Source organism: Bubalus kerabau, chromosome 20 (genome assembly GCF_029407905.1).
Source record: "Bubalus kerabau isolate K-KA32 ecotype Philippines breed swamp buffalo chromosome 20, PCC_UOA_SB_1v2, whole genome shotgun sequence".
Taxonomy (NCBI): domain Eukaryota; kingdom Metazoa; phylum Chordata; class Mammalia; order Artiodactyla; family Bovidae; genus Bubalus; species Bubalus kerabau.
In genome coordinates this window covers 55,064,556-55,092,369 of record NC_073643.1, presented here as the reverse complement: position 1 = coordinate 55,092,369, position 27,814 = coordinate 55,064,556, and the positions used below count along the sequence as shown (strand labels likewise).

Sequence of the window (27,814 nt, the reverse complement as noted above, 5' to 3'; positions counted from 1 at the left end):
TTCCTCCTCCGGGGGATCTTCCCAACCCAGGGGTCAAACCCAGGTCTCCCACATTGAAGGTGGATTCTTTACCATCTGAGCCACCAGGGAAGCCCAAGACCATTAAAGAAGTTAGTTAAAATGAGGCCAATGAGGTGGGCCCTAATCCAATCTGACTGGTGTCCTTATAAGAAAGGAAGATTAGGACCCAGAGAGACAAGGGTGCACATGCCCAGGGTCGGGGCCGACCACATGCAAAGACAGGAAGAGAGCGGCCGTCTGCAAACCAAGGGGAGGTCTCAGGGAAAGTAAACCTACTGGCACCTTGGCCTTGGACTTCCGGAACTTGAGAAATTAGATTTCTGTTGTTGAAGTCATCTGGTGTATGGCATCTGTCATGGCAGCCTAAGTGGATTAATATAGTTGCCCAAGACAAAAAAGGCTTCATGGAGTTGCTGAAATCAGGAGGACTGCTGACAGAAACGCCCAGAAACTCTCTGACAAGGCTCCACGCTGACCACTCCCCAAATCCCGGTGCTGTTCAAGGGCCACCTGCCCTGAGCACTGTTCTCAGGCACCTTCCCTTAATGAAAGACAGGCGACCCTGCTTCTGAGCTTTACTAATCCTCCGATGAGAAAGCACTAGGCCAGGGATGTCCCTGGTGGTCCAGTGGCTAAGACTCAAGCTCCATTACCGGGGGCCTGGCTCCAATCCCTGCTCAGGGAACTAGATCTCACACGCAACTAAGAGTTCACACGCCACAACTAAAGGTCCTACATGCTGCAACGAAGACTGAAGACCCTGAGTGCTGCAACAAAGACCCCGTGCACCCAAATAGATATTTTTTAAAAAAGAAAGAAGGCACAATACCATGCACTTAATGAGAACTCAGAAGATGGAGGTGATGTCTACTCACTGTTCAGCCACATTTGGGTCAAGAGAATCAGTCTCAGTAGGTGTTTCTGGCAAGGAGGAGCCGGACTCCTGTATCTGGCACAACTCCTCATCTGTGATGATGTCAAAGGCGGCGTCATCCGGCGGCCGGCAGTCTGTGTTTGCACCTGGGGCACAGATGCAAGCAGAGAGAGAGGAGAGACGCATGGTCATGCACAGGACGGGGAGGGAGTGCAGCTACGCACAGGGCTAACCAGGAGGACGCACCCTGCAGCGCTCGCTCAACCGACAGCAACTCTGTCGGGATGGAAACCAAGGGCTGTTGGGATGTTTCAGAAAAGCAGATGAGGGGGCTACAGGTGAAAGTGAACGCACAAAGTGTTTTCTCTGAAGTCCCTTAGGCAGGGGCGTGGAGGGGTTTTAAGCTCTAACATGTTCTCTGAGGCCCCTTACTTAGACAGAAAAAACTTATCAAAACCTTATCAGGAAAGAACCTAACAAAAAGATAAACATACTTCCCTGCTGCTGATCCTTGCTTCAGCACACACACACTTCATGCATGCTTCTTTGAGAGCAGGATTCTGTGTGACCTGCATTTCCATCTCAGTCCACTAGAGGGTGGAAAAGAACTGACCCCACCCCCCTACCCAACCCCACCAACCCCACCCAACCCCACCAACCCCTGAAGCTCGACAGAATTGTGCCCAACCCTGCAGAGCACTGGGTAGGAAGGACGCCGTGTGGATGCTGCTGTTCTAGTCAGCCCCACCCCGCCAACAAGCACCCTCCTGCATGTGATGGAAGCTGTGATGGCAGGCCTGAGATGAAGAAAAGGCAAGTAAGGCAGAAAGACAGGCAGGGGAAGAGGCAGGAAATGTCAGAAATCAAAACAAGCAACCTCAGCATGCTGGCACCATGCCACCCTGTGTTGTCACTGAAACACCCAGAATGAGCCAGGCGTGTCAGGAGAAGAGTTCATGTGGGCTGCAAGTTCCCAGTGGGCCCTGCCTCACAGCTCCTGGACGGGCCGGGCTTTAGGAGGGATGTTCTTCCTCTGGTCTGAAGTCTGCATAATGGAGGGTGGCTTGAGGCACAGGCTGAAAAGGGGGACCGGGACTGGCTTTTTTCCACAGGCCCAGCCACATTCCTGAACCTGCCTTTTGAGGCTGGCAGGAAGAAGGGGGAAGGAAGAGGAGGGAAGGGAAAATGACCAACAGGGACCTAAAATGATGCCCGCCGAGAGAAACCAAAGGAGCCCTAAATCGAGTGCTCTGCCATGTGTAGACTGGAAGACTCAACTCTGGTACTTTGGCAATTCTCCCCAGACTGCTGTAGAGACTCAATGCAATCCCAACCAAAATGTCACCAGGATGTTTTTGTAGAAACTGACTAGTTAATTCTAAAATTTATATGGAAAAGCGTACAACCTAGAATAGCCAAACTTTAATAAAGAATAAAATTGCAGGACTCACCCTGCCTGATTTTAAGACTTATTATAAAATTACGGCAATCATAACAGTGTGGTATTGGTGAAAGAAAAGGCACGTTGGTAAATGGAGTGGAACAAAAAGTCCAGATACCGAATCATATATAAAGGCAACTTATTTTTGAGAAAAGCACAAAAGCAATTCTATGGGAATAGACCTTTCAACCAACGGTGTTGGAATAACTGGACAAGCATTTACAAAAAATGAATCTTTGGGCAAAGCTTGCATCATATAAAAAAATTAACTCAAAATGAACCATAGACCTAAATGTGAATCTAAAACTATAAAACTTTTAGGAGAAAACAAAAGAAGACCTTTGAGTTCTTGAGTCAAACAAAAAGAGATATGATATTAAAAGAACAGAAAAAAATTGACCCATAAGAAAAAAAACTGATAGACTGGACTTTATCCAAATTATACTCATCAAAAGAAAATTTTAAAAGACAGGATACAGGTTGGGAAAAAAACATTTGTAAAACAGATATATGATAAATAAATCATACTCAGGATATATAAAGAGCTTTCAAAATTCAGTAAATTTTAAATAACACACTAATGCTGTGCAAAGTACACTTTCCCATCCTTGAGCAGTTGTTTGTATCTAGTATAAATAATGGCGCCGGCCAACCTCCTTGATGATCCATTTAAACAAAAGAGGAGCTAACAGTGTCTCTGAAGGCTGGCTGGCCTGGATCCAGACTGAAGCCGAGGAGGGCAGGGCTCTGGCTGCAGGAGGCAGAGGTGTCTGAGCACAGACGGCGCTCACTGCTGCCCGAGTCACTGCAGTTCTGCCCGCCTTGTGCTCTACACCACAGTCCAGTCCTGAGCGGGCGGCCTGGGCTGAGGTCTGTGAGGCTGTGCTCCGAACAGCAGCAGCAGGGACTAAATCCCGCTTCCTTTTACTGAGCTGAGTGAGAGGAGGTGAAAGACAATGCGCCCTTCTCGGTCACTGAGTGAGAACACGAGCTACTGGGAAGACAGGGAAGGATGCGCTCATTTCCAGATTCAACGCCTGGCCTTCGGTTATCCCGGGACAGAAGTTCAGGGCTGGGGCCTGGGAGACAGCATTTTCTAAAGCGTGGGGTGGCATTCCACCAGTGGTACATGAGTTAAGAGGCAAACAGACCTCACATTAAATAATAATGCTGCATCATATCAGGAGAAAGTTATTCCCTTTTCAATTCACTTTCCATCCTAATTACATCAAAAAGAAAGTTTCAGTGCCTCACTTTGGAAGTACTGAACTAGGCGTGGCTCAGCTAAGCAGCCACAGTGGGGCGGTGGGGAGGGTGGCCCCGGGGAACAGAGGCAGTGGGGGAGCTGACCTTGGCCTCCGGTGGCCTGGGCCGGGGATCGCGTGGGGCTGGGCTCCCCCTGGCTGGTGCCCGAGCTGCTGCTGTTGGGAGAGCCGGGGCTCTCGCTTAGCTTCCGGAAGCAGGCCCGGCAGCAGCGCTCCTTCTTGCCACCGTGCTTGCTCACGGCATAGTTGTTGCAGCAGTAATAGCAGAAGATGCGGCCGCATATCCTGGGGACGACATGGGCACGGGCTGTAAGGATGCCGCACAGGGGCCGCGAGCGCCCTGCCCGGCGCTGGAACTGGGTTCCGGACGCCACACGGCTCATCACACCCAACTCTGTCCGCTCTGGACCATGGCCTCAAGGCCCCTTTCCTAAGACTCCAAGAAAGCCGCCTGGGTGACACCTGATGGGAGAAAGTTTTACTTCCTAGGGTCCTAGCAGGCAGGCTGAGCTCCCTTCCCTGACACTATGATGCAGGTGGGCATCCCACACCTGGGTGCTGGGCTCTAAAAGCAAAGATGATTCTCCACGCCCCCGTCCCAACTTGAAATTCATTCTTGCCTGCCCATCTTCGGGTCCTGGGGGCAGGGAGGTCTTTGCTTCCTCTGGCAGAGCCTCGGCCCCTGCTCTCTCCATGGTCCATCTCCCCTCTGATCCCCACAGGCCAAGCGAGCATCGAGACTTGGGTCTCTGGGTGTCCCACATCCCTGGGGGCCCCCTTACTTCTGCCCACATGCCCTGTATTCAACTCTCTTCCCTTTTGGGGATCCTTGAGTGTCCTGCTGGGACCCTGCCTAACACCCCCTCCTCAATTGGTTCCCTCAAAACTAAAAGACAACATGCTCTTCCTAGACAAGTGGCTGCCACGCCAACGCCTGCCCTAACTCCCCGCCCGGAGCCCTCTGCTCTGGCTCTGGGCCCTGCCCGCGAGCCGCCCGCTGACCTGCAGTGGTGCCTCCGCACCATCCAGCTGAACTCCCGCTTGCAGTCGAGGCAGTGGCTCGCCTCCGTGTCCCCGGGCCATCTCTCCTCAGCACTGAGCTTCTGCTGGAATTCCAGGGCATCTGACTTCTGCCAGAGAGCATCCTTGTCCCTGGGACAGAGCCACGTCAGAAAAACAGAAGGCAACGTCCATGAAAATGACGCAACTGCCTCCGGATTCACTTCAGAACACTGCTTCTGAATTGTGCAAGACAGGAGGGGAATTCACTTTTATTGATACTGAGGTCACCTGTCACCCCACAGCAGATCCAGACTCAGCAGGAGTCCCCCAGAGTGTGGGTCCTGATCTGACACGGCACATGTGAAGGTATGGGGGCCTGTGGGGTGGCAACCGCAAAGGCCTGCTAGCACTAACAAGGGCCACCAGCTGCCCAGGGGTCTAAATGACAGTGTGCACGGCCACCGGGAGGTTAGGCTGTCACGTGCTGCCACAATTACACGACAGCCAGTGCGCTGCGAGCCAAATAACCAGGAATGTACCGCCCACCCAAATCTTCAGTATGTTTGGGACCCTTCTTGTTTTTACGGTTTAAGTAATAATTAATGGCCCTGGCAACATGTGAGCCACTGATGACTGAGAGCCACACCAGAGCCACCCAGGCCCTGAGAGAAGCTGGCACTCTCATCAGTCAGGGACTCCCAGTCAACCAAAGACTGTTCCCCTGAAATATAAACGAGAACATGGACTTTTCAGGAATGCCTGACATTGTCAGGAAGCAGAAGGACTCATTCTTGCGACCAGAGTCATTCTCCAAACTGGGCCATGGCTTGTTCTGTCTGGTCCTGGGAGGCCAGGCACCCAGGCCCTGGCAACGTGGCAACTGTGTCAGGACCTGGGCTTTTCCAATACAAACTTCTGGAAGGTGTGTGAACGCAGAGGTCACAAATGCCGAGTCCCTAGTCTACAAATTGATGGCACATGGGCAGAGTTTTCAAGCTTCCAAATTAGTCAAAATTTATTATTCCCAATTTGCAACCCCAAATGAATTAGTACATTTAGGCATTGCTTATGCATGGCTGCTGACGCTGTAAAGAAAGGGCTAACCAGATCTTATGTGGTTCTTGAAAGAAAGACCCAAAACTATAAACCAATTTTATGGAGTTTTTTGGACAAAACTTTGAGTCTGAGCCAGTGTCTAGTGGAGCAGGGATTTTCAACTCTTGCTCACTGATACCTGGACCCCACTCCCAAGAATTCCACTCTGGTTGGTCTGGGTGGGGTCCAGACCTGAGTGTTACTTTAGTCATTAGCTCCCCTAGTGACTCCAATTTGCATCAGGGTTGAGAACCACTGCTCTGGTTATAACTATCAATTTATAGGCTACACAGAAGATGGAAGAACATGTTAGATGACACTATAGAGATGTAATCAGCAAAGCCCAGGTTACAGGAAACTACGGGATAAATGGCCTGCTTTCTTTAAAAGTAAACTGCAAAGGAAAAGAAGAGAGATGGTAGGGAAACCATGCCTAAGTAAGAGAGATCCAAGAAACGTATCACCATGCAACACACAGATCTAATTTAGATTCTGACTAGAAAAAATTATAAAGCAATTGGAAAAATTTCAAAATGACTAGATACTTGATGACATTGGGAATTAGTATATTTTTAAGCATAGTAATGATATTGTGGTTGTTTAAAATAAGCAGTCCCGGTGTTAGGAAGGCACATACAAAAATACTTGTGGATGAAATGACAAGAAGTTTGGGATTTGCTTCAAAACAGTTTGAGGAGGTGGGAGAAATGGGTAGGACTCCAGGAAACACAAGACTTGGTAATGAGCATAATGCTGAGGCTGCAGGTACAGAGGGGTGCATTCTGCTATCTACTTTTGTATTTTTGAAAACTTCTGGGACTTCCCTGGAGGTCTAGTGGTTAAGACTCTGGGTTTCCACTGCAGGGGCCACAGGTTCGATCCCTGGTCAGGGAATTAAGACCCCACAAGCCACAGGGCACAGCCAAAAAAGAAAGAAGATTCCCATACAAAAAGCTTTACAAATTTTTTGGAATGACTTGCCAACATTTAAAACTCAGATCAGTTTCACATAAAAATCCAGATTTCTACCTTCTCTGAAGAAGTGAGGGGACCTGGCAGTAGCAGCGCAGCCATGCCCTCTGGTTTCTCAGAGCCCCTCCAGCCCGGCTCACACATTTACACCACTGTCTGCTGCCTGAGCGACTAAGCACACAACTGCTACCTGATGCACTGGAGTTTGGGGCCCCAGGCGCTGGGGAGAGTCGGATGGAGGAGAAGGAGAAAAGGACTCATGAGAGAGGGGCAAGGGAGTGGAGAAGTCCCTGAGGATATTAATCGTCTTTGACTGTCACTCTGTGGCTGAGTACATGGAGAGTTTGAAAACAATCAACACAGCAGTACGAAAACACAAACCAGACGCACACTAGTGGGAACAATGAAATCCTGTCTTTTAAGGCTGCCAAGGGCCTGAGTAGACCCTGTTCACGTGTGTGTGCCCTTACAACAGAACACAAGCAGACAGGGGCCCACTTCCCTGAACAGTCCCTTCAAGAAGAGTCACACTTCTTTCAAGAAAAGCCAAGCTCAGGGGAAGCCCGCGGCCCCTGGTCTGTCCCGACACTCACCTGAGCAGCTCTATCAGCCGCTCCTCCAGGTACTTCTTGGTTCTGTTCAGGTCATCCAGGTCAGCGAGCATCTTCTGGTCATTCTTCTCCCTTTCTGCCGCCTCCTGGCAGAGTCTGTTGTAATATTCCTGGGCCTTTGTGGTGGCTCTTTCAAGTTCCCTCTGGGTCCTGGTGGAGGAGTGGTAAGTAGTCCTGATCACCCACTATTTCCAGCTCCCTCCTTCCCCCGGGCTAACCCCAGCCTCTAATAAGCAGTCCCGCTGCCCTACCAGCCTTTGTCTTGGGGGAGCCCCTTGCACTGTTCCGCTCACAGGGTGTATATTCAAACCTTAAGCCTTCAAACCTCCTCTCACACACCCAAACTCTTCACACATTGCTACCCCCCACAACAAATACAAGGGACATTCAAGAGAGGAGGTTGACCTCAGGTCACTAAGAGCACCCCAGGTGGGTCAAACTCTGTACCACTTTTCTTTGGAGAAAACTGAGGTTGTAAAAGGAGCCCAATGGGTGAGGTGCATGGGTTGGTGACGGGGGGTGGATATGCAGAGGAAAAAGGAGTCAGAACAGGAAGAACTGAGGCGCAGCTTCCTGGAGGTGACCAGGCAGAGGATCATCTGTCCCCCACGTTTCTCTGGGACTCTACACATGAGGTGTGGCACTGGGCACAGAGCAGGCACTAACTCTGAATGGCCAGGAGTTCAACCTGAGGCCTCGAGGCCTACGGAATCCTGCTCTGGGTACTGCAGAGTCTCAGGCTATGAGAGGGGCTGGCTGAACCAGAGTCTGCCCATCCTTGGCCACTTCTCATTCAGCTCACTAGTCTCCAAAGGCAGTGGCTTTCCAAGGATGCTCTGTGGCATGCTTCCGACATAAGCACTCCCTGGGTCTACAGCTTTTCTTGCAAAAGGACTTTTTAAAGCTGAACGAGTGGCTGACTTCCTAAACAACTGGCCCAAACCCACCCCTTCCGTGCGGACTCTCCCACTGGCCCCGCGGGCAGACTGTGTAACTGACCTGTCCAAGTCTTGGCGCAGGGCGGCCCCCTCCTCGTCCTTCCTCAGCATGGTGGCCTGGCACTCGGCAAGGTGCTTGCTGGCGCAGCTCAGTTTCTCCTGCACGTCTGCCTGGGCAGCCTGGCACAGGACAGCAGGGAGAAGACGCCTGGCTGCAGAAGCCGTGCGAGGTGCCACCCGGTGACTGGCTTGCTCCACCCCATCTGGCCAGCGCACTTCTAACAGGAGGGGCTTTTGTTTAAGTGTAAGAGGCCAAGAACTAGTACGTGTGTGGAGTAGGACAGATTCCCGTTTGTAACTATGTCCCTTGAGCATCAACTAGGGCCAGTTGTGGTGGGTGTAGGGGCTCCAGGGTGGGGATAGAGGTGTGGTTGTAGGGTATGGGGGTTTCTGAAAAATGTCACAGCCCTGAAGACAGATTTCAGCGCCACCCCTGCTCCAGCTCAGGTCAGACTCACTGACCTGGAGAACATGTGCGATGTGTGTGCGCGTTAGTCACTCAGTCGTGTCTGACTCTTTGAGGCCCCATGGACTGTAGCCTGCCAGGCGCCTCTGTCCATGGGATTTCCCAGGCGAGAATACTGGAGTGGGCTGCCATTTCCTTCTCCAAAGACAAGGTGGGGGGTGGTATAAAAAAACACACTTGGCAGCTCCAGCCAGGTGTCCAGGGAGTGGCAGGGCCATGACACAGACTCTGGGTGTCTAAAAAGGTGAGCTGATGGCAGCTTCAGTGAGGACACTGGATCTCCCTCAGGGAGGCCTCTTGATGGTCTGGTGAGAGACAAGTGAGATTCCCTCCCTGACAGACCCACAGCCCGGGAGTAGGATGACCAGGCGGATGAGGGGCCGGGCCCTGCTCAGGCAGGCAGGAGCACCTCCCCTGGGCCCCAGGGCTCGGGCCTACCTTCAGCTTCCCCTCGGCCTCCTTGGTGGCCTGCAGCTGCTGACCCTGCTCCTCCAGCTGGCCCCTGAGGGTCCTGCATTCTTCACTGGAGGTCTGAGAGGATGGGAAAGGGATCAGAAAAGTGGGGTCCTTGTTCTGAGACTCCTTCAGCCCCATTCACCGAAGTGGGTAAAAACAAGCCACTTCTCTTTCTCTCAAACTAAATTAAGCTTTGGGCTTCACTGGTAATACAATCCTGTCAAGCTAAGAGCTTTAGCTTGGCCTCTGAGCTTAGCATTTCATTTCTATGAGGGAAGGTGGAGCATGAGCCATGTGGAGCTACACGGGATAGAGCGACACAGGGTGGGAGGCACATCTGTGGAAAGGCAGCAGCGGCCTGAGCGAGAGGAGTAGGCTGCGAGCGCACAGGCACGCGACGAGCATCGGAGGCCGAAGCCCCGTCTGTTTGCCTGTGTCCTCACTCCTAACCCTCTCCCCCGTGCAGGCTAGGGCGCACGTAAACCCGTCTACCCCAGGATCTTGTGAAAATGAATTGAGTTGGTTTATTACAACTGCACTGTTATCAGAAGGCAGCTTAAGGGACAGAGAATCCAGGGACAAGATTTGAGGCAGTCAGGAACTCACAAGCCCACAGGGCTTGGACAGCAAGTACATAAACGAGGGTAAGGAAAACACCAGAGGCCTCATGTTTCCTTACAGCAGGCACTCCCACCCTGCTCCTGCTGCCATGTAGGAATGAGGGCACAGGCTTACAGGCCTCCTAAGATTTCAAAAGAAGCCCCCGAACTAAACCTACAAGCAACTTGCTCTTAAAACGTTGGCTGCTAATTACAAAAAAAGATTCTGTGTGGGCCCAACTTGTCTGCAATGGCATCAGATGTCTGAGTGAAGGCACCCTCCCCGGTGCTGGGTCCCTGACAGGCTCTCGCACGACAAGGACGCTGTGAGCTGTGACAACAGGACACTCCCGGGCCCTCGTGGGCCACATGGCCCAAGGCGCCTCCCACTCACTCGCGGGCCCACCAGGCCCTGCTGCAGGGGGTGGGTGCAGCTCAGACGGCTGGGGGAGGGTTACCTTCAGTCTTCTCTGGTAGTCCATCATTTCGGTGCTCAGCTGGAACTTGAGGGTGTCGAGCTCCTGGCGTGAGGCCTCCTGGAGGCTCTGGGCGTGCTGTTCAGCCTGGGCCAGCCGGGCCTGCAGGCCAGGCAGTGAGCCGGCTGTCTCCTCGGCCGCTTTCAGCTGCTCCTGCAGGCTCTCCTTCTCTCGCCGCAGCCCTGCCACTTGGTGCTCCAGGCCCTCCCGCTCCCTGGAGGCTGCCTCTTTGGCCTCCCGCAGCTCCTGAATGGTGTGGGCCAGCGCCCCCTCCACCCGCTCTTTCTCCGCAGTCAGCGCACAGACCTGGATGCCGAGCTCCGCCGTGTCCATGTTGGCACGGTGCAGCTGCTCCTGCAGCTCGGTGTGCTCCAGATGGGCCTCCTCGGAGCTGCACCTGACCCGGGACAGCTCCTCCCGCAGGATCTGGAGCTCCTCCTCCCTCCGCTCTGCCTCTTCGGCCCTCTCCTCCCTCAGCGCCCCTTCGCGCTCAGAGCACTGCAGCAGCTCCTGGACGTGGGCCCTGTTGAGGGCCTCGTTCTGTTCCTTCAATCGCTGCACAAGGGCCTTGTGCTCTGTCAGAGCAGCCTCAGCTACGCTCAGCTGGCTCTTCACCTTCTCCTGGTCCCCCAGGGCGGCCTGCAGCTTGGCCTGGAGCTCCACCACCACGGCCTGGAGTCGCTGGGCCTCCCCCTGATGGATCTCTAGCTGCGCCTGAGACAGGGCCAGCTGGGCGGCCAGCTCCTGCGGCGCATGGTCTTCAGGTGGGCTGAGACCCTGTTGGCCTCCGTCTGCCCTGAGGGTCTCAATCAGCTGGGTCTGCTGCTGGCACTGGCCCTCAAGAGCTTGGAGCTCCCCATCCCGGGCCTCGGCGAGCCGCTGGCCCTGCTCCACCTGCTCCTGCAGTCGCCGGCACTCGGCCTCCTTGCTCCGCAGGGCAGCCTCCTTCTCTGCCACATGGGCCCGCAGGCTTGCCTCTGTCTGCTCTGACTCCAGAGAGGCCAGGGAGCCCTGGCTGGCTGCCTCCCGCTGCTGCAGCGCTTGGTAATCAGCCTGCAGGGCCTGAAGTTTCTCCTCCAGAATGTGGTTGCGCTCAGCTACATTCTGCAGCTCCTTCTCCAGCTCCCTGTGGGCCTGCTGGAGCTGGTCCTCCGTGCCGGTCCCATGCACCCTGGGATTGTCTGTCTGTCCCTCCCGCAGGCCCCGCTGTTCCTCCTCTGGCATCTCGCAGGCCTGCTGTGGGGCAGAGTTCAGAGCTTCAAGCGTCTCAGCCACGTCGGGCAGACCTGGGCCTGGCTGCGCAGCAAGTTGCTCCAGCATCCCCACCTTCTGGCTGAGGTGGTCCCTGTCCTGGACGAGCTGCTTCTTCTGCTCCTCCAGGTCACTCACGTGCTGGCTCACCTGGGCCAGCTGGGTCTCCAGGAGCTGCAGCTGCCGTGTCAGCGAGCGGGCCTCCTGTTCCAGCAGCTCCTTTTCCTCCAGCCGCCGCCGTGCCTCACGCCTCGCCTCCGTGAGCTCCTCTTCCAGGGAGCCCAAGTGGCCCAGCGACTCCTGCAGCTGGCGCCGGAGCTGGGCTGCCTCCTGCCCCTTGCGGTACAGCTCGTCCCGCAGCCGGGCTGTCTCCTCCACCAGGCGCTCCAGGCAGGTCTGGGCCTCCTCCTTCAGCTGTAGTTCCCCAGCCAGCGGCTCCAGCTGCGGTGCCTGCTGCCCGCTGAGCTCCTGGATGCGGGGATTCTCACTTTCCAAGGCTTGGAGCCTCACTGCCAGCTCCTGGGTCTCCAGGGCCAAGTCACTGGAGACACGCTCTTCCCTCTCCTTTGCATCCAGAGCCGGAGCGGCCGTCTGCTCGGCTGCGGCCGGCTGCTCCGGGACATCGGCCGCGGGGATGTCCTGGTTCCTCCTGCGCGGGGAGTCATGGGTGGCCTTGAGTTCCCGAGCCAGGGGCTTCAGCAAGGACTCCAGCCGCCGCAAGGCCGAGCGGTAATCCTCCTCCTTCTCCGCAGCCCCCAGCTCGAGGGCCTGCAGGCACATGTGCAGCTCCACCATGGTGTTCTGCATGGCCTGGGCAACTTCCCACTGCTTCTGGAGCGCAGCCACCATGTCCGCGAGGCGACTGTTGTCCTCGGCGGTGGCGCGGCCCCTCTCCCTCTCCACCTGCAGCTGCTCTCCCTGCAGGCTGATGGCCGCCTTCAGCTCCTGGTTCTCTCTGTCCAGCTGCTGCATCCGCTCCTGCAGCTGCTTCTCCCGCACCTCCAGCTGGTCCAGCTCCAGCCGCATCTCGTCGAAGCCCTCCAGGGACTCGCTGTTTAAGGGGTTGCTCAGGTCTAGGCTGGAGGCCATCTCCTGAGTCTGGGCAGAAACATGGAAAATAAGTGGCTTGGGGATGAAGCTACACAGCTGTTTGGTCAAGCTTTAGAATTTAATGCGAACAGAAGGAAAACTACAGCAATTAGGTGACCTAAAGTCTATGGAGCTATTCGGAGGACTGGAACCCCTTCGCTCAAAGCAGCTGCCAGAGGTCAGCAGCAGATGTGATGCCACATGCATGAGTTCCCCCGAGACCCAGAATCGACGTTTCCCATCCCGCCGCCGCTAGTGTCGGTAACACAGCGGGTGTTGGCTGTCAGAGAAATTAAGTTATATGTAAACTACTGCTCACCCACGGCACTGTACCCACAATTCCTGCTGCGATTATATCTCAAAATGGGGTAAAGATGCTACTCTGAATGCTTCTTGTCTTGATTACTCTTTATTTTGCTTTGCTGAATAATTTCTGTGTTCTTTCCCATTAAACTATATGATACATTCCATTCACATAGATAACAAAATTAACCAAACTGACCTTATCCACTAGCATTCACTGAGCACTAGGCTTGTGCCAAGCCCTCAAGCACAGTACGTGCGTGCATACCTTTGTCTACTCCCTACAACCATCTTAAGGGCTGGGATAATTGTTATGATCCCATTTTACAGATGAGAGAGCTCAAGTTTCGAGAAGGTAAGTCACCTTCCCAGAGTCACACAGGTGGCGAGTGACAGTCAGAATATGATCTTGCCACTTTTAACCACAGTGCTAAATCACTTCTTCTAAAACACTTCAAAAAGTTTTAAAAAATAACTTACTTTTTAAAAGATCTAAATTCCTTTTGGTTGTAAAAACCTGGACTCTAGGAAACAGCGGGTAGGACTGAGGGATTATGCGGCTTGGGACTGGAACATCAGGTGTCTGAAAACTTCCCGAGTTGGGCGGGGCAGGGACATGACAGACAGGAAGGCCCCAGCCTTTCCAGCATTACCTGCAGGTAGCTGCTCACCAAACTGCTCATGCTTGAGCTTCGGCTGGGTGGTCTCCACAGGTAAGGGGAAGAGCTGGTGGCCAGGGTCCTCCTGTGGGGCCGCAGAACAGACACGCCTGCATCAGCGCAGGAAACACACACACACACACACACACACACACACACACACACACACACACACTCGGGGAGGCCTTGGTTGTCAACTGGCAACCAGGTGGTGGCAGGGGTGATGCCCACCCGGGTAGAGTAAGGGGGCAAAGTCCAACAATTTCCACCAAAGCACACATTCAGGTTGGTTGTGCCAGCTGGACTCCACTGCTGAAGTCTAAGCATGGTGGCTCTGCTCCCACTGTCAAAAACGAACGATATACTATTTTCCCAGTTTGAGATTTAAGCTCTCCTAGAAACTTTGGTGCCAGCCATTACTCGTTTGCCAGTGAGGAACCAGCAGCAGTCAGTCTGGTAAACAGAGGTCACGCTGTGCTTTGGGCCGTGAGGTCACTGTTTTATAGTACGTTACACGGGTGATGTGGCGGGAAGACCTCTTCTGGTTCAAGTGACCACACCGGACACGTTCTACACTGCGGGAAGTTCTATTTGATGGCACTAGTCACTGCGAACGAAAGGTACTTTCACTTAACCAGAATCTGTCCCTTAATCTACAATTGCTGCATTTTACAACCCAGCGACTGCACTTGTCAGCGTCCACCCAGAAGACAGTCACGTACGTGTGTTAGGTGATGTGTGGGTGCTCTCGGCAGTGTATCGTGGTGGAGAAAGCAGAACCAGTCTGCCTCTGTATCACTGGAGAGACAGAGAGCCTCTTTCCTCACACAGAGGAGCACTTCCCCACGCACGGGTCACCTGTTTTGTAGAGCGCCAGGCAGTGAGTGTTTTCGTCTGTAAGCCTTGGGCTCTGTTACAACAGCTCAAGCCTGCCACCGCAGCCTGAAAGCAGACCCATGACGGGGGGTAAATAAAGGTGTGTCACACACTGCCCTGGGGGCCATGGTCTGCCAGTCCCATTCCACATCTGTAGAACTCCCTGTGCAACTGGCTAAAAACCTCAAAAACAAAGTGGAATGAAAAAGGCGAGTTGCAAAAGAATAGCTGCTTCACGATTCAATGTATGCAAATGCAAAAAATATATATCTATAAAATAAAACTATATATACATTTATGAGAACACACAGTAAAACACAAAAATATCTGGGAATGACATGCATCAACTACAGAGTTGTAATTACTTCTAGAAAGGGAGAGATCAGAAAGGCTGGCCATGGGGTGGGGCTTTGTTTGAATCTATATTTTATTTCCTAAAAAAAAAGGTATTAGAACCAGCTTGAAGGGGCTTTGACTGGCCAAATAAGAGATAACTTGAGCTTTAAAATTATTACAGTGATGAATATAACCTATTGAATACAAGAAGAATCCACAAGTCAATACCGCTATAAATAAGCAAATGAATAAACTGATGGAGAAGAAAGAAAAGATCTTCCTTTTCAAACAGAATGCCAACTACTAATGCAGAAGGGAAAATGGACTCAGAAAATCACTCTTTGATAACCACGACAGTAATTGATTCAGGAAAGATCTACCAATGGATGTTAACAGGAGAGAGATTTAAAAGAAATAGGATAAAAGAAAAAAAAAAAACCTAGTCTCAAATGTCTTCCAATAAGATACATATTAATTACAAAGAGAAAAACAAAACTTCAGGAGAAACCTGGCTAACACCAGCATAACCAAACGATGATGGTTAACCTCACTAGTAATGAAACCTCTGGGTACAATACACCGAGAGGGACACAACGCCTGGGGTATTTCTCCCAAAATGCTTAATCTGAATACAGTAATAAGAAAATACACTAGACAAACTCAATTCAAGGAATAAGTTACAAAATAACTGGCTTCTACTTCTAAAAATGTCTATGCTATAAACAACAAAGAAGAGAAACTATCCCAAATGAACAAGGACTAGAGACTCCTGACCATTCACTGATGTGATCCTGGACTGGCTCAAAGACGTGTCTGGCATAATTCTTAAAATTTGAGTATGTTCTGTAGATTGGATAGCAGTATTGTATCAGTGTCAATTACCCGATTTTAACAATTGTACTGAGGTTGTATAAAAGGATGTCCCTGATTTAAGGAAATACACAATGAAATACTTAGGAGTAAAGGGCAATCAGGGCTGTAACATATTCTCAAATGAGAATGGAAACAAACCACATTTACATAAGGCGAAAAAGTGATAGCGAATTCCCTGACAGTCTAGTGGTTAAGACTCCATGCTTCTGCTGTAAAGGCGCAGGTTCAACCCCTGGTTGGGGAACTAAGAATCCCCAAACCATGAGGTGCAGCCAAAAAATGTCAAAAGAAAAGAGAATGATAAAAACAGTTGTAGTACAACACTGATAGCTAGAGAACTGAGGTGAAGGACAGATGAGCACTGCGTACTGTTTTTACAACTTTTCTGTAATTCTGAAATGATTTTAAAATTGAACCATTCTAAAAAGGAGGTGTGAAGTAAATATGGCAAAAATGTTGGCTCTTAAGCCCCAGTAGTTGGCATATGGGTTCCATTATAGTCAGTACTTTTTCCTCCACAGAAAGAAGTCCCTAATAAGAAATTCAAAAAATTGGAATTAAAAACAAAACACACCTTTTTTACAGAAAGCAAAAAAAAAAAATGAAGAGTGCTGGGCTTGAGTTGAACTCAAGTCTGGTGCCCTGGCCCTGTTCTTGCCAGCTGTGTGGCACTGGGCAAGTCCCTCCACTCTCTGTGCCTGTTTCCTCAGCACCTCACTCCTGAAATGGGTGTTGTGTGAATGCAGTTGTGTGGGCGCTGTACTGGTGTAGGAAAAGAAAACACAGCAAAGCAAACTTTCCAACAACCCTTATGCGATGAGCTTTCTATCCCTCTCACTGGCGTCCATGATAATAACTGTATCTAGGAGAACACAACTGGGAAAAGCCCACTTGCTTCCACTTCGCTCCCACACTGAGTTCCTTAGCACATCTGAAAACCCTGTGTTTTGCATATGCATCTCCACTGACTCATACCGCCTAACCAACTAGGTTAAGTTTAAGGCTGGAGCCTTCAGATGTTATCGCTAGTCATGATGCAACCAAGTCTGTAAAAGGAGCAAGCATAAGGTCATTTACTGCATTAGCAAAACTGCTTTGAGTGGACTGATGGCAAGCTTCAAAATCAAACACCTCTTTCCCCTCTTTTCAACCAAGCAGTTAATTCTTCAAAGTACCTGGCAAACGTTGGCCAGGCAGCATCCAGGTCATAGCCCCTCGATGCCAGGTCAAATTGGACGTCAGTCAGCTCGTAGAGTTGGCCCACGATGTCAGAGCTCAGCTTTGGCTTCAGAAAGGGGCTCCTTGCATAGTACCAGTCACTGCAGAAAAATATGGAAAGGGGTCAAGTACAGGAACAATAAAGATAATGGAAGAGTACATTTAGTCATCCTCCTAGCACGGCTTTGCCTCATCAACTTGCAACTCAGGGTACTAAATTAATTAAAGACAGACAGAAAGATACACATCCCAATGTGATTTTCACCACTGAAGTACGTAACTCTTAAACTCACTCTTCTTCAAGGAATTACTGAAATGAACTAGATGCTTATTTGTTTATTATTTATATCTTATCTATTCCCCCAAAGAATGTGAGAAACCTTAAATTTGAATTACCGTCCAGGAAAGGGCAGTTGTAAAGGAAAGAACACTTCCTTTTCATAAGAACATCTTGTCTTCTATCCCTTCTGGAGAATGCAATACAGGACACTGAACTCGCTGCTAATTTCTGTCCAGACATGTATTAAAAAAGTCAAAGAACAAAATATCTCCACTTTGAGGTGGTGGCTGTTTTACTTCATGTGAAATGGTAAGAATGAAAGAGACAACACTGATGAGTTTAAGGAGCCACGTGGCTGAGCTCTGAGAACTGGGAGACACTGTAAGTGGGTTTATGGCAGCTGTGACTAACCCTCACAACCACCTTCAAATCCAACGTGCCAAGGTTTCAACGCACATGAATTCACAAAGCTTAGCACTTACAAGAGAAATACGCATTTACACAAATCTTAAAGGTGACACAAAATGAAACAAAATACTTCCCCCCAATAGTTTTTCTTTTATTCAGAAGTATCTCTTTGATTAACTGGAAGAAGCTCTAGAGGTAGAAGGGCGGCAGAGGTGGACAGGGCAGCCGGGCCAGCCACAGAGGTTCAGCTAACAGGCTCCTAATCTGACATCCTCTCCCAGCTCCACGTGCTCAGTCCTGCTCTCCGTCCTGTCCTCCTCCCCCTGCTGAGGGGGTGGAAGGGGCACGAGGGGCCCGAAGGCCCCCCATCTGGTTGCTGTCACAAGCTCCAGGGAGCCCAGACCAACGGGGCTGGCACTGACTCAGTGTCTCTGGTGAGGCCCCAGGCTTGCTGGTGTTAAAAATTCCACAGGTGGTTCTGCGGAGAGGCATGTCTGCCAGCACCAAGGACATGCCATCTACCAGGTGAAAGCACCTGGCATTAGAGTTCTAAGACCTGAACCCCAGTTTCTGCTTCCCACCTGAGCATCAGTGGGGCCCAGACAGAGGCATCTGACCTCCCTCGGCCTCTGTCTCCTCACCTGTGACAGTTTAGGGCTTCCTGCTCCGTGTGCGCCAAGGACTGTGGTCAGGAAGGGGAGGAGAGGATGACAGATGGAGGCCTCTGCTTGTGCCAGGACGTGGCACAGACAGGCACTGCCACTGCAGCTGGCATTATTGCTATTATCATCTTTTAGTTTATCACATTTGTTTGAGGGCTCCTTAAAAGACTCTGATGCTGGGAGGGGTTGGGGGCAGGAGGAGAACGGGACGACAGAGGATGAGATGGCTGGATGGCATCACTGACTCGATGGACGTGAGTCTGAGTGAACTCCGGGAGTTGGTGATGGACAGGGAGGCCTGGCGTGCTGTGATTCATGGGGTTGTGAACAGTCGGACATGACTGAGCGACTGAACTGAACTGAACTTGTTTCAGAAGCCTCATACACTTTAATGCCTGGTGAAAAGTGTTCAAAAAAAATGTTCACTGCAAAAAAAATAATTTAAAAAGAAAAAAATGACATATTCCTACTTTTTATTTATCATGTCATGTTCTCATATACTTTCTAATCCTTTTATATGTTTTTTGCAATTTCTTCATTGTTGTCATTAGAATAAGATTTGCATTCTTTTCCCTTGATCATTACATTGTTATTTTCACTGTTGCTATATAGACCGGAGAAGGCAATGGCACCCCTCTCCAGTACTTCTTGCCTGGAAAATCCCATGGACGCAGGAGCTTGGTGGGCTGTAGTCCACGGGGTCGCGAAGAGTTGGACACGACTGAGTGACTTTACTTTCACTTTTCACTTTCTTGCATTGGAAAAGGAAATGGCCACCCACTCCAGTGTTCTTGCCTGGAGAATCCCAGGGATGGGGGAGCCTGGTGGGCTGCCGTCTCTGGGGTAGCACAGAGTCGGACACGGACTTAGCGGCAGCTATATAGACTTCCTTATTAGAATTTTAAATGATGTCATGCTATGCCATTTAAGCTAATTTGCTGTAATTTTACAGCCCTCTATCATTGGACATTGACGGTTTCCACTTTGTGTATTATAAACAGCATCATAATTTTCTCTGATAGTTGATTTACAAGTACTATGCTAGTTTCACGAGTACAGTAAAGTGATTTGGTTACACACATATATGTACATGAAGTTAAAAGACGTTTGCTCCTTGGAAGACAAGTTATGACAAACCTAGACAGCATATTAAAAAGCAGAGACATAGACAACAAAGGTCTGTCTAGTCAAAGCTATGGTTTTTCCAACAGTCAGGTGCAGATGGGAGAGTTGAACCATAAAGAAGGCTGAGCGCCAAAGGATTGATGCTTTCAAACTGTGATGCTGGAGAAGACTCTTGAGACTCCCTTGGATTGCAACGAGATCAAACCAGTCAATCCTAAAGGAAATCAACACTGAATATTCATTGGAAGGACTGATGCTGAAGTTGAAACTCCAATACTTTGGCTACCTGATACAAAGAGCCGAGCTACTGGAAAAGACCCTGATGCTGGAAAAGACTGAAGGCTAAAGGAGAAAGGGGCAACAGAGGATGAGATGGCTGGATGGCATCACCAACTCAATAGACATGAGTTTGAGCAAGCTCCAGGAGATGGTGAAGGACAGGGAAATATGCCGTGCTTTAGTCCATGGGGTCGCAAAGAGTTGGACATAACTTAGTGACTGAACAACAACAATATATGTACCTGTCTATATTTTAAAAATTCTTTTCCATTATAGCTTATTACAAGATACTGAATATAGTTCCCTGTACCATACAGTAAATCTTTGTTGTTTACTTTATATATAGTACTGTGTATGTGTTAATCCCATACTCTCAACTTACCTCTCCCCCAGAAGTTTGTTTTCCGTGTCTGTGAGCCTGTTTCAACAGTTTCATAAATACGTTCATTCATACTGTTGTTCAGATTCCACATAAGAGACATACGGTATTTGTCTTTCTCTGTCCACTGTAACTAGTGCCCGCACTGCTCATGAGGGGCCTTCAGGTCACCTCTGAATCACGCGGGGTAAAGCCAGAACTGCCACGCACTTACCTGGTCACTTTGGTGTTCATGAAGCACTGCTGTAAAGTGTCGGCTAACCTCTGGTGCACCAAGGAGTAGCGAATAAATGCTCTTCCTTTTCCAAGAGATGTTCGGAGCTGGAAAAAGTAGATAAAATAGAAACGAAGAGCTGTTAGCCTAATTCCAAACACAAGCCTCCAAGGATGCCTGGCGAAAACAGAAACAGGGCGGAAAATGCCATCCAGTTCTCCCTACACATAAGCTTCACTCAAGTCCCTCAAAGAACACAAAACATTTGAGAACGTCGCCTCAGAGAAAAAGGCCTAAAGTGTGTGGACGTCTTGCAGGCCTCCATCTGAGAATAATCTGTGGACTCCAACAAACGTGCCATAGAAGACACAGTCATGAGAGGCTCAAGCATCTACTGTGGATCTACTGGAAGGTCATTCTTCCTCCTCTGCTCCCTCAGAATCCCTGGGTTTAGAGTCAGAGATGAAAATGGTCTGGTTTAATCTGGAATCTTTAGAAAACAAGCCGGAGATAAATGGAGGGCTCCTCATAGAAGTACCCTTGAGGAGCGAGAGATGGTCTCTGTTTAGCACATGTCTGGGCTGGGTTTTGAAGTGCTGGGAGAAGAGAGGCAGCAGAAAAGGCAAGGGGGCTTGGCTGGAGCCCATGTGGAAGCGGGAGGGGGTGCAAATAACCCTGAGGTGGATAGAGGGTCCAGGTACAGGCCTGTCTTCACAACCTCTCGCCACAGTGACAAAACATGGCTTCTAAAGAGGTTTCTGGCTTGTTGTGATAGAGGTGGGGCAAGCTGGTCAGAGAGCCCGGCCCTAGCAAGACACTTGAGATCAGTATGCAAATCAGGGTTCATGCTCCTGATGATCCAGCCTCAGACGCTCAGGATAATAGGCAGGAGCTCAAAACCTGCCAACTTACCACATGCGCCTGCTCTGTCAGCCACTGGCTCTGACCAGGGTAAGCCAAGACTTATTCCCTCTCATCTCTTCAAAGGTCAGAAGTGTTTACCTTGGCGGCTTGGGGAAGGGTGGCAGTGGTCTAACCAAAAGACGGTCCTAACACTTCACTCTTAAGCATTCCTTGGACAGTAAGGAGGTCCAACCAGTCAATCCTAAAGGAAATCAACCCTAAATATTCACTGGAAAGACTGATGCTGAAGATGAAACTCCAACACTTTGGCCACCTGATGTGAAGAGCCAACTCACTGGGAAAGACCCTGATGCTGGGAAAGACTGAGGGCAAGAGAAGGGGACGACAGAGGATGAGATAGTTGGATGGCATCACTGACTCAATGGACATGAGTTTGAGCAAGCTCCAGGAGATGGTGAAGAACAGGGAAGCCTGTGTGCTGCAGCCCGTGAGGTCGCAAAGAGTCGGACAGGACTTAGTGACTGAACAATGACAACAACCCTCCATCCTATTAAGAAGCTAACCACGGCGCTGGGCTGAGACAGGAAACATGAGGTATGGCCTCCAGCACCAGCATGCTCACGATGTTATAAACATCTCAGTTCCCAGCACCTTTAAGCTCAGGGCTCCATGCCTTCTCATCGCTGACTTGAGGAAATGATACCACAACATGAGGTAATTTTAAAAAATGAGAAGGTGTGAAACCTCATAAGACATTTCTGTCAGAGTCTGTAGGACATTTCTCCATGTGAGTTTTGTGGGTTTGGGGTACAGCCAGAGGGTTTGGAAATGAAGGTGGTAGCAGCAGCCTGACCCACTGGTTTTGTAAAATCCACCATGGCATGTGCACAGGGAGTGGATCCTGACAGATGACATCCCCACATCCAAATGCTTTTCCACTTATGAGTGAGGTGAGAACAAAGTGCTTAGCGGTGACAACCAGGGACCCAGGCAGCTGAGAACAGCTGAGCAAGGCATCGTGAAGTGAAGCGTATCGATCACACGTACACACATCCACACCCAGGTCCCGCTGAATCTAAAAAAAAAAAAACTCCACATAACAGCTTGTGTCAATAAGCTCCCAAGGAAAGGGCCTGTCCTAATTAATAAAATGGCCATAGTAACAGCACTTAGAACATTTAATATTTTACAGGCAAACACTTGAGGCTACATTTTAAGTCAGGCCTATTAACTGAATCCATTATATGTGTGAAAGGAGTTATGTTAAAAGGTCTTTTTAAACATCCTTTGGGGAAGGGAACAACAATAGTTCCTTTGTATATCAAATGAAGATACTGCATAGCCTTTTTTTAAGAACTTTTTGAGATCACGGGTCCACTTTCATCATTCAATTCCTTAAGTTTTGTTAGCATCTAATCAAAACTCACTGCACTACATAGAGAAGCAATACAACACTTCATCATGTACCCGAGTGTCCCACCAGGCACGATCTCACAAGACCTGTCTGTACATGTGGACATTAAACCAATTCCTCTGAGCCAGGATCTTCCCTCATTTTCTCAGCTGTCGGAAGGTACAGCTGGTGGAAGATGCCCAGCCCTCAGGGTCCGCATGTCTAACGCTGTCATTCTCTATAAGAGGAAACCTACCCAGCTCCAGGTGTTACAGCTGGGGAGTCCTTCCCAGAGCACATGACCCTGTGGCCTTTGTGGGAGGCCAGCCTAGGAGCATGTGCTCTGATTTTAAAGGGACCTTAGACTTACTGATGAGATACAGAAAAGAAAGATGAAATGTATAAACCTCCTGTCTCAAATCTAGGTGGATTCCCTAACGTGCAAAGTCATTCACTAACAAATGGACTAGACTGATGAGACAGAGAATGTGTGTTGTTATTGATCTGGAGTTTTGTAAAACAGCAAAGCAATGGCATTCTGCTCTTGGGGGGCTTAGAACTTAATGTGGGAAGCTGCTTATTGCTGGCATTTTAAGAAATGTCTCTCAAGATCCCACTACACTCTCTTCATCTCAAATCCAAGTTTTCTGGGCGTAGAGAAAGTAGCCTAGCAAACTGTAAAGATTTTCTTTAAGAAACCAATTCTTCAAAAAAAAGGTGAAGGTGTCCTGTGCTGTCCATCTCTTTGGGGGTACCACGAGCAGACTGCAATGTGAACAGCCCACCCTGTGAGTGACGTGTGGGCTGGGGTCTCACACACAGGCTGGACTCAGCCGCTCTTCGGCATAGTAAACGCTCACCCGGCAGGCTTCTGTGAGAGGCTTAAGCCGGAAAGGGGAAGAGGTGAGATCGCTGGTTGTTTCACTCACCTCTGAGATGGACTTGACGAATCGGATCCCATCGTTTGCACCCTTCACCTTGGCCAGGCAGGCACAGAAGTAGTCCCAGTAGTCCTTCTTGTTGCCCAGGAGGGTGGCCTTCTCTTTCTGATCGAACTGGGCAGAGAAAGGAGAGAGAGGACGTTCACACACACTGCTGTTTATCCCACCATTTAATGATGGGTAATAACAACAGGTGCTTAGTTGCCTGGCACTGAGTGAGGCTCTTTATTGGCATTATTTTTACTTACTGATGAATGAGGGTGTTTTAGTCCCCAGTTTATAGGTGAGGAAACAGACTAGGAGAGGTTAAGCAACTAGCTCAAGGTCATATGACCAGGGAGATTCAGGAATAACAGGCCCCCAAAGTGACCTCTGTGCATAGAGCTGGATGGAAGCCTCCAAAGATGCTATTAACACACGGAAAAGAAATGCAAGAGAAAAGTTCCAGGGCAACATGAAGAGTTATTAACAGTGCCTCGACATAGGGAAATGCGTTAGTGACATCTTACCCCAGTTACGCAACTCAAGTTTCAGTACTGTTTTAATATACATAGAATAAGTCCAAATAAATGTCAGCCATGAGTCATTTCAAAACCCAAACCAAAATAGGTGAATTCAGGGAAAAAAAAAAGCCCATTAATACTTCCACAGTGTAAAACAATAGAAGCAGTTGAAAAGGCACGTGAAAGGTGAGACTTCAAGACACTGCGACACGTCCTCCAGTGGGCTCTCACGCCACTCGCTCTGGTGGGAGGTGATGATGCAAACTTACGGTGTTCAAATGATGGAGGGTATCCTCCTATAACCTAACGTTCTATGGCATTTTTTCTGATTATAAAACATGTGCATACATTGTTAGGAGGTCTGGATAAAATAAACTAAAATAGAAAAGAAAAAATTATAATGCCTAACACCATCACCCTGAGATAAGTTTTGTTATTGTATTGGTCCATTTCCTTCCTACCTATTGTAGTTGCCTATATTTTTCCACATCTGCAGGTTCTCTAGATCTGTGTTTCTTGAACCGAGCAGATAAAAGCTCGGTTATACAGTCGATGTGTTAAAAGAAAGCTTCCTGGGCTGCCCTCAGAGGTCCTGATTCAGCAGGTCAAGGTGGGAACCAAGAGGGCACTTCTGCCTTGCTCCCAGGTAATGCAGATGTTTCTGGTCTATGACCACACTTTGAGGAGCAAGGCTCTAAAATGGGGACTTCTGGATAGTCTTCAGAGGGCCCACAGCCTCCTGGAAAATATGTGACCAGGTACATATAACTATGTTTGGGGAGAGATTCCATAGCTTTCACTGGGATGCCAAAGGGGTATGGGATTGCCTCAAAGTGAAGATCTCTGCTATACAGAGACCTTGTGACCTGCATTAAAAGGACGTACATCTCTGAAGTGAAGCGATAGTCACTCAGTCGTGTCCGACTCTTTGTGACTCCATGGACTGCAGCCTGCCAGGCTCCTCTGTCCATGGACTTCTCCAGGCAAGAATACTGGAGTGGGTAACTGTCCCCTTCTGCAGGGGATCTCCCTGACTCAGGAATCGAACCGGTATTTCCTGCATTGCAGGTGGATTCCTTACCAGCTGAGCTACCAGGGAAGCCAAAATCTCTGAAGAATGCTCTCAGTTCCCAACACCATCCTGAGGGACAACAATCTGATTCACCAGAGGATCACACTTGGAGGCTGGGGATAGCTCTGACCTTCAGTCTAACCAGGAGGGCTCAACAGCTCCACTAAGCTTTCGGAGCTGCATCCTGTGTATTGATGAGGCAGCCAAGAGGGAGACAAGAGACAACAGAGCAGAAAGCAACACACGACGGGAGTCACTTACTTGGAGGAGGTACTCAAGTTTATAAGAAAACTTATGCAAGTTGGTGCTGTCATCTGTGATGGGTTCCCCTGCTTCCTTAGATTCTCTGCTTAGTTCTGTCACAGCATCTTTAAGACAACAAACAGGAACATGTAACCAGATGGAGTCTGGCCTCAGAGAGAGCAGCAGGATGACCCGGGGAAGCAGGAGCAAGTGGTCCACGATGGCAAAGCACTGTGCACATGTGTGTGCTGCGTAAACACCCGTGGGCTGGAACTCCGGGTCAGAAGGCACGAGGCTGTCCTGAGAGCCTGCTGACTCGGCACCTTTCTCGGCTGGCCCTGGAAGCCCACCAAGAAGGCCTCATAATTTGCAAGCAGTATTTGGACAAAACGCCCGCTGCATGGACGAATCCTACAGCAGTCCCTAACACAGACTTCCTGAGGGCTTTATCCTCTACCCCACCATGTTTCTTGTTCCTCACCATAACCCCACTGCTCAGTACAGGTAGATCCAGGCTTCCTGAGGACCCAGAATGTGCAAACAGTGGTCATGACGACAATGGCAAGAGCGACACCACCATCTGCTTCTGCCAACTGAGTGCCGCTTAGGGGCCAGACCTCTGTGTGTCTTCCTTATTCAACAGAGAACTGCGAGGCAGGAATTGCTTTATTTCAACAAATCTAAGATCCTCTTGATGAAAGTGAAAGAGGAGAGTGAAAAAGTTGGCTTAAAACTCAACATTCAGAAAACGAAGATCATGGCATCTGGTCCCATCACTTCATGGGAAATAGATGGGGAAACAGCGGAAACAGTGTCAGACTTTATTTTTTGGGGCTCCAAAATCACTGCGGATGGTGACTGCAGCCGTGAAATTAAGACACTTGCTCCTTGGAAGAAAAGTTATGACCAACATAGATAGTATATTCAAAAGCAGAGACATTACTTTGCCAACAAAGGTTGGTTTTTCCTGTGGTCATGTATGGATGTGAGAGTTGGACTGTGAAGAAAGCTGAGCACCGAAGAATTGATGCTTTTGAACTGTGCTGTTGGAGAAGACTCCTGAGAGTCCCTTGGACTGCAAGGAGATCCAACCAGTCCATTCTAAAAGAGATCAGCCCTGGGTGTTCTTTGGAAGGAATGATGCTAAAGCTGAAACTCCAATACTTTGGCCATCTCATGCGAAGCTCGGAAAAGACTCTGATGCTGGGAGGAATTGGGGGCAGGAGGAAAAGGGGACGACAGAGGATAAGATGGCTGGATGGCATCACCGACTCGATGGACCTGAGTCTGAGTGAACTCCGGGAGTTGGTGATGGACAGGGAGGCCTGGCGTGCTGCAATTCATGGGGTCGCAAAGAGTTGGACATGACTGAGTGACTGAACTGAACTGAACTGAAGATGCAATTGATTTTAAGATGAGCCCAATTTCATAGCTGTTAAAATGTGAAAAAAAAAATGGTACAAAATAGAATTGACAAAGGTAGGCATTTTCATCCCCACTTCACAGACAAGGAGCTCACAGAGAGGTCAGAGCACTTGGTCAAAGATTAAGGGTGGCAAACGGCAGAGCTGGAACAAGAACCCTCGTTCTCTCAAGAGAATCCTGGTTCTGACCCCAGAGGTCCTCTCTTAACTTCTAAGACGATTTACTTACTAATGCAGAAAAAGAGGAGAAATCCCTCTGACACTCACAGCTCTTCTGTGGAACAGACGGACTGTCAGAAGTTGGATCTGGTTTAGACCCTGAGAAAAACATCCTCAGCTGAGATGGTTTGAGATATGCAAGACAAAACTGCCTTCACTGACAATTCTTGAAAGAAAAGGAGCTGTTAGAAAGCAGATGTGCCAAGGACTGAAGCTGGGCCTGAGCTGTTAAAAGTTAACCAACTCTGACCCCTCAGGCAAAGGGAGCCAACAGCAAAGACAGGTTCTTTGGGACTGAGTCTCACAACATATGACCAATGTCCAGTGTGCCCGATGAGAAGCATTTGCCGTGGGGGCTCCAAGGGCCAGGGGCCAGGGACTGGGAAGGACACAGAGCCTTCCTCCTCCACCCTCAGGCAGGGGCAAAGCTCACAACCTGACGTGGGAACTCCTGAAATGCAGAAAGAAGCCTTGGATATGGAATATGAAATTTCCTGCTCTAAACTCTGCCCGTTACCAACAGATGAAAGGAAAGGGTCTTGACAAAGTGTGATGCCTTTTGAAACTTCCCACTGAGGTGCTCTTAGCACTGTGTACTGGACACTGAGATGACCTGGGACGTGGGGGATGACAGACAAGGACAGCTCTCGGGGTGGAGAAGGGCAACTGAACAAAAGCAGCTGCCTGTCCTCTTCCCAGGCTCACGAGCTCTGCCACGGGCTCCTCCCTTCCTCTCTCTTCCCTCCAATCAGGACCCAGGTCCCAGAGTCCATCCTAGAGAACTGAGACTGAAACACAGAGAAGACGGTCCACTCTGTGGAGAAGGCTCTGAAGACCAGGGCAAACTCGGATTTGCAGGGACTGTCACTGTACCTTCTGTGTGTGTGCGCGCATATGTGTGTGTGTGCATATGTGTGTGTAGATTTA

At 49.8% G+C, this 27,814-nt stretch overlaps 1 protein-coding gene across 8 annotated transcripts in view; it reads right to left on the bottom strand.

The window, feature by feature from the left end:
* Positions 1–27,814, bottom strand: part of FYCO1 (FYVE and coiled-coil domain autophagy adaptor 1) — an 80,030-nt gene that overhangs the window by 40,594 nt on the left and 11,622 nt on the right. For all 8 annotated transcript variants that reach the window (XM_055557971.1, XM_055557970.1, XM_055557974.1 and 5 more), the window contains 12 exons: positions 25,263–25,369; positions 23,415–23,540; positions 20,229–20,335; positions 16,839–16,982; positions 13,573–13,663; positions 10,259–12,625; positions 9,184–9,276; positions 8,281–8,399; positions 7,264–7,431; positions 4,604–4,753; positions 3,687–3,886; positions 897–1,041 (listed from right to left, as the gene is read on the bottom strand). In XM_055557971.1, coding sequence (XP_055413946.1) covers positions 897–1,041; positions 3,687–3,886; positions 4,604–4,753; positions 7,264–7,431; positions 8,281–8,399; positions 9,184–9,276; positions 10,259–12,625; positions 13,573–13,663; positions 16,839–16,982; positions 20,229–20,335; positions 23,415–23,540; positions 25,263–25,369 — 3,817 coding nt within the window. The remainder of the gene's footprint in view (positions 1–896; positions 1,042–3,686; positions 3,887–4,603; positions 4,754–7,263; positions 7,432–8,280; positions 8,400–9,183; positions 9,277–10,258; positions 12,626–13,572; positions 13,664–16,838; positions 16,983–20,228; positions 20,336–23,414; positions 23,541–25,262; positions 25,370–27,814) is intronic.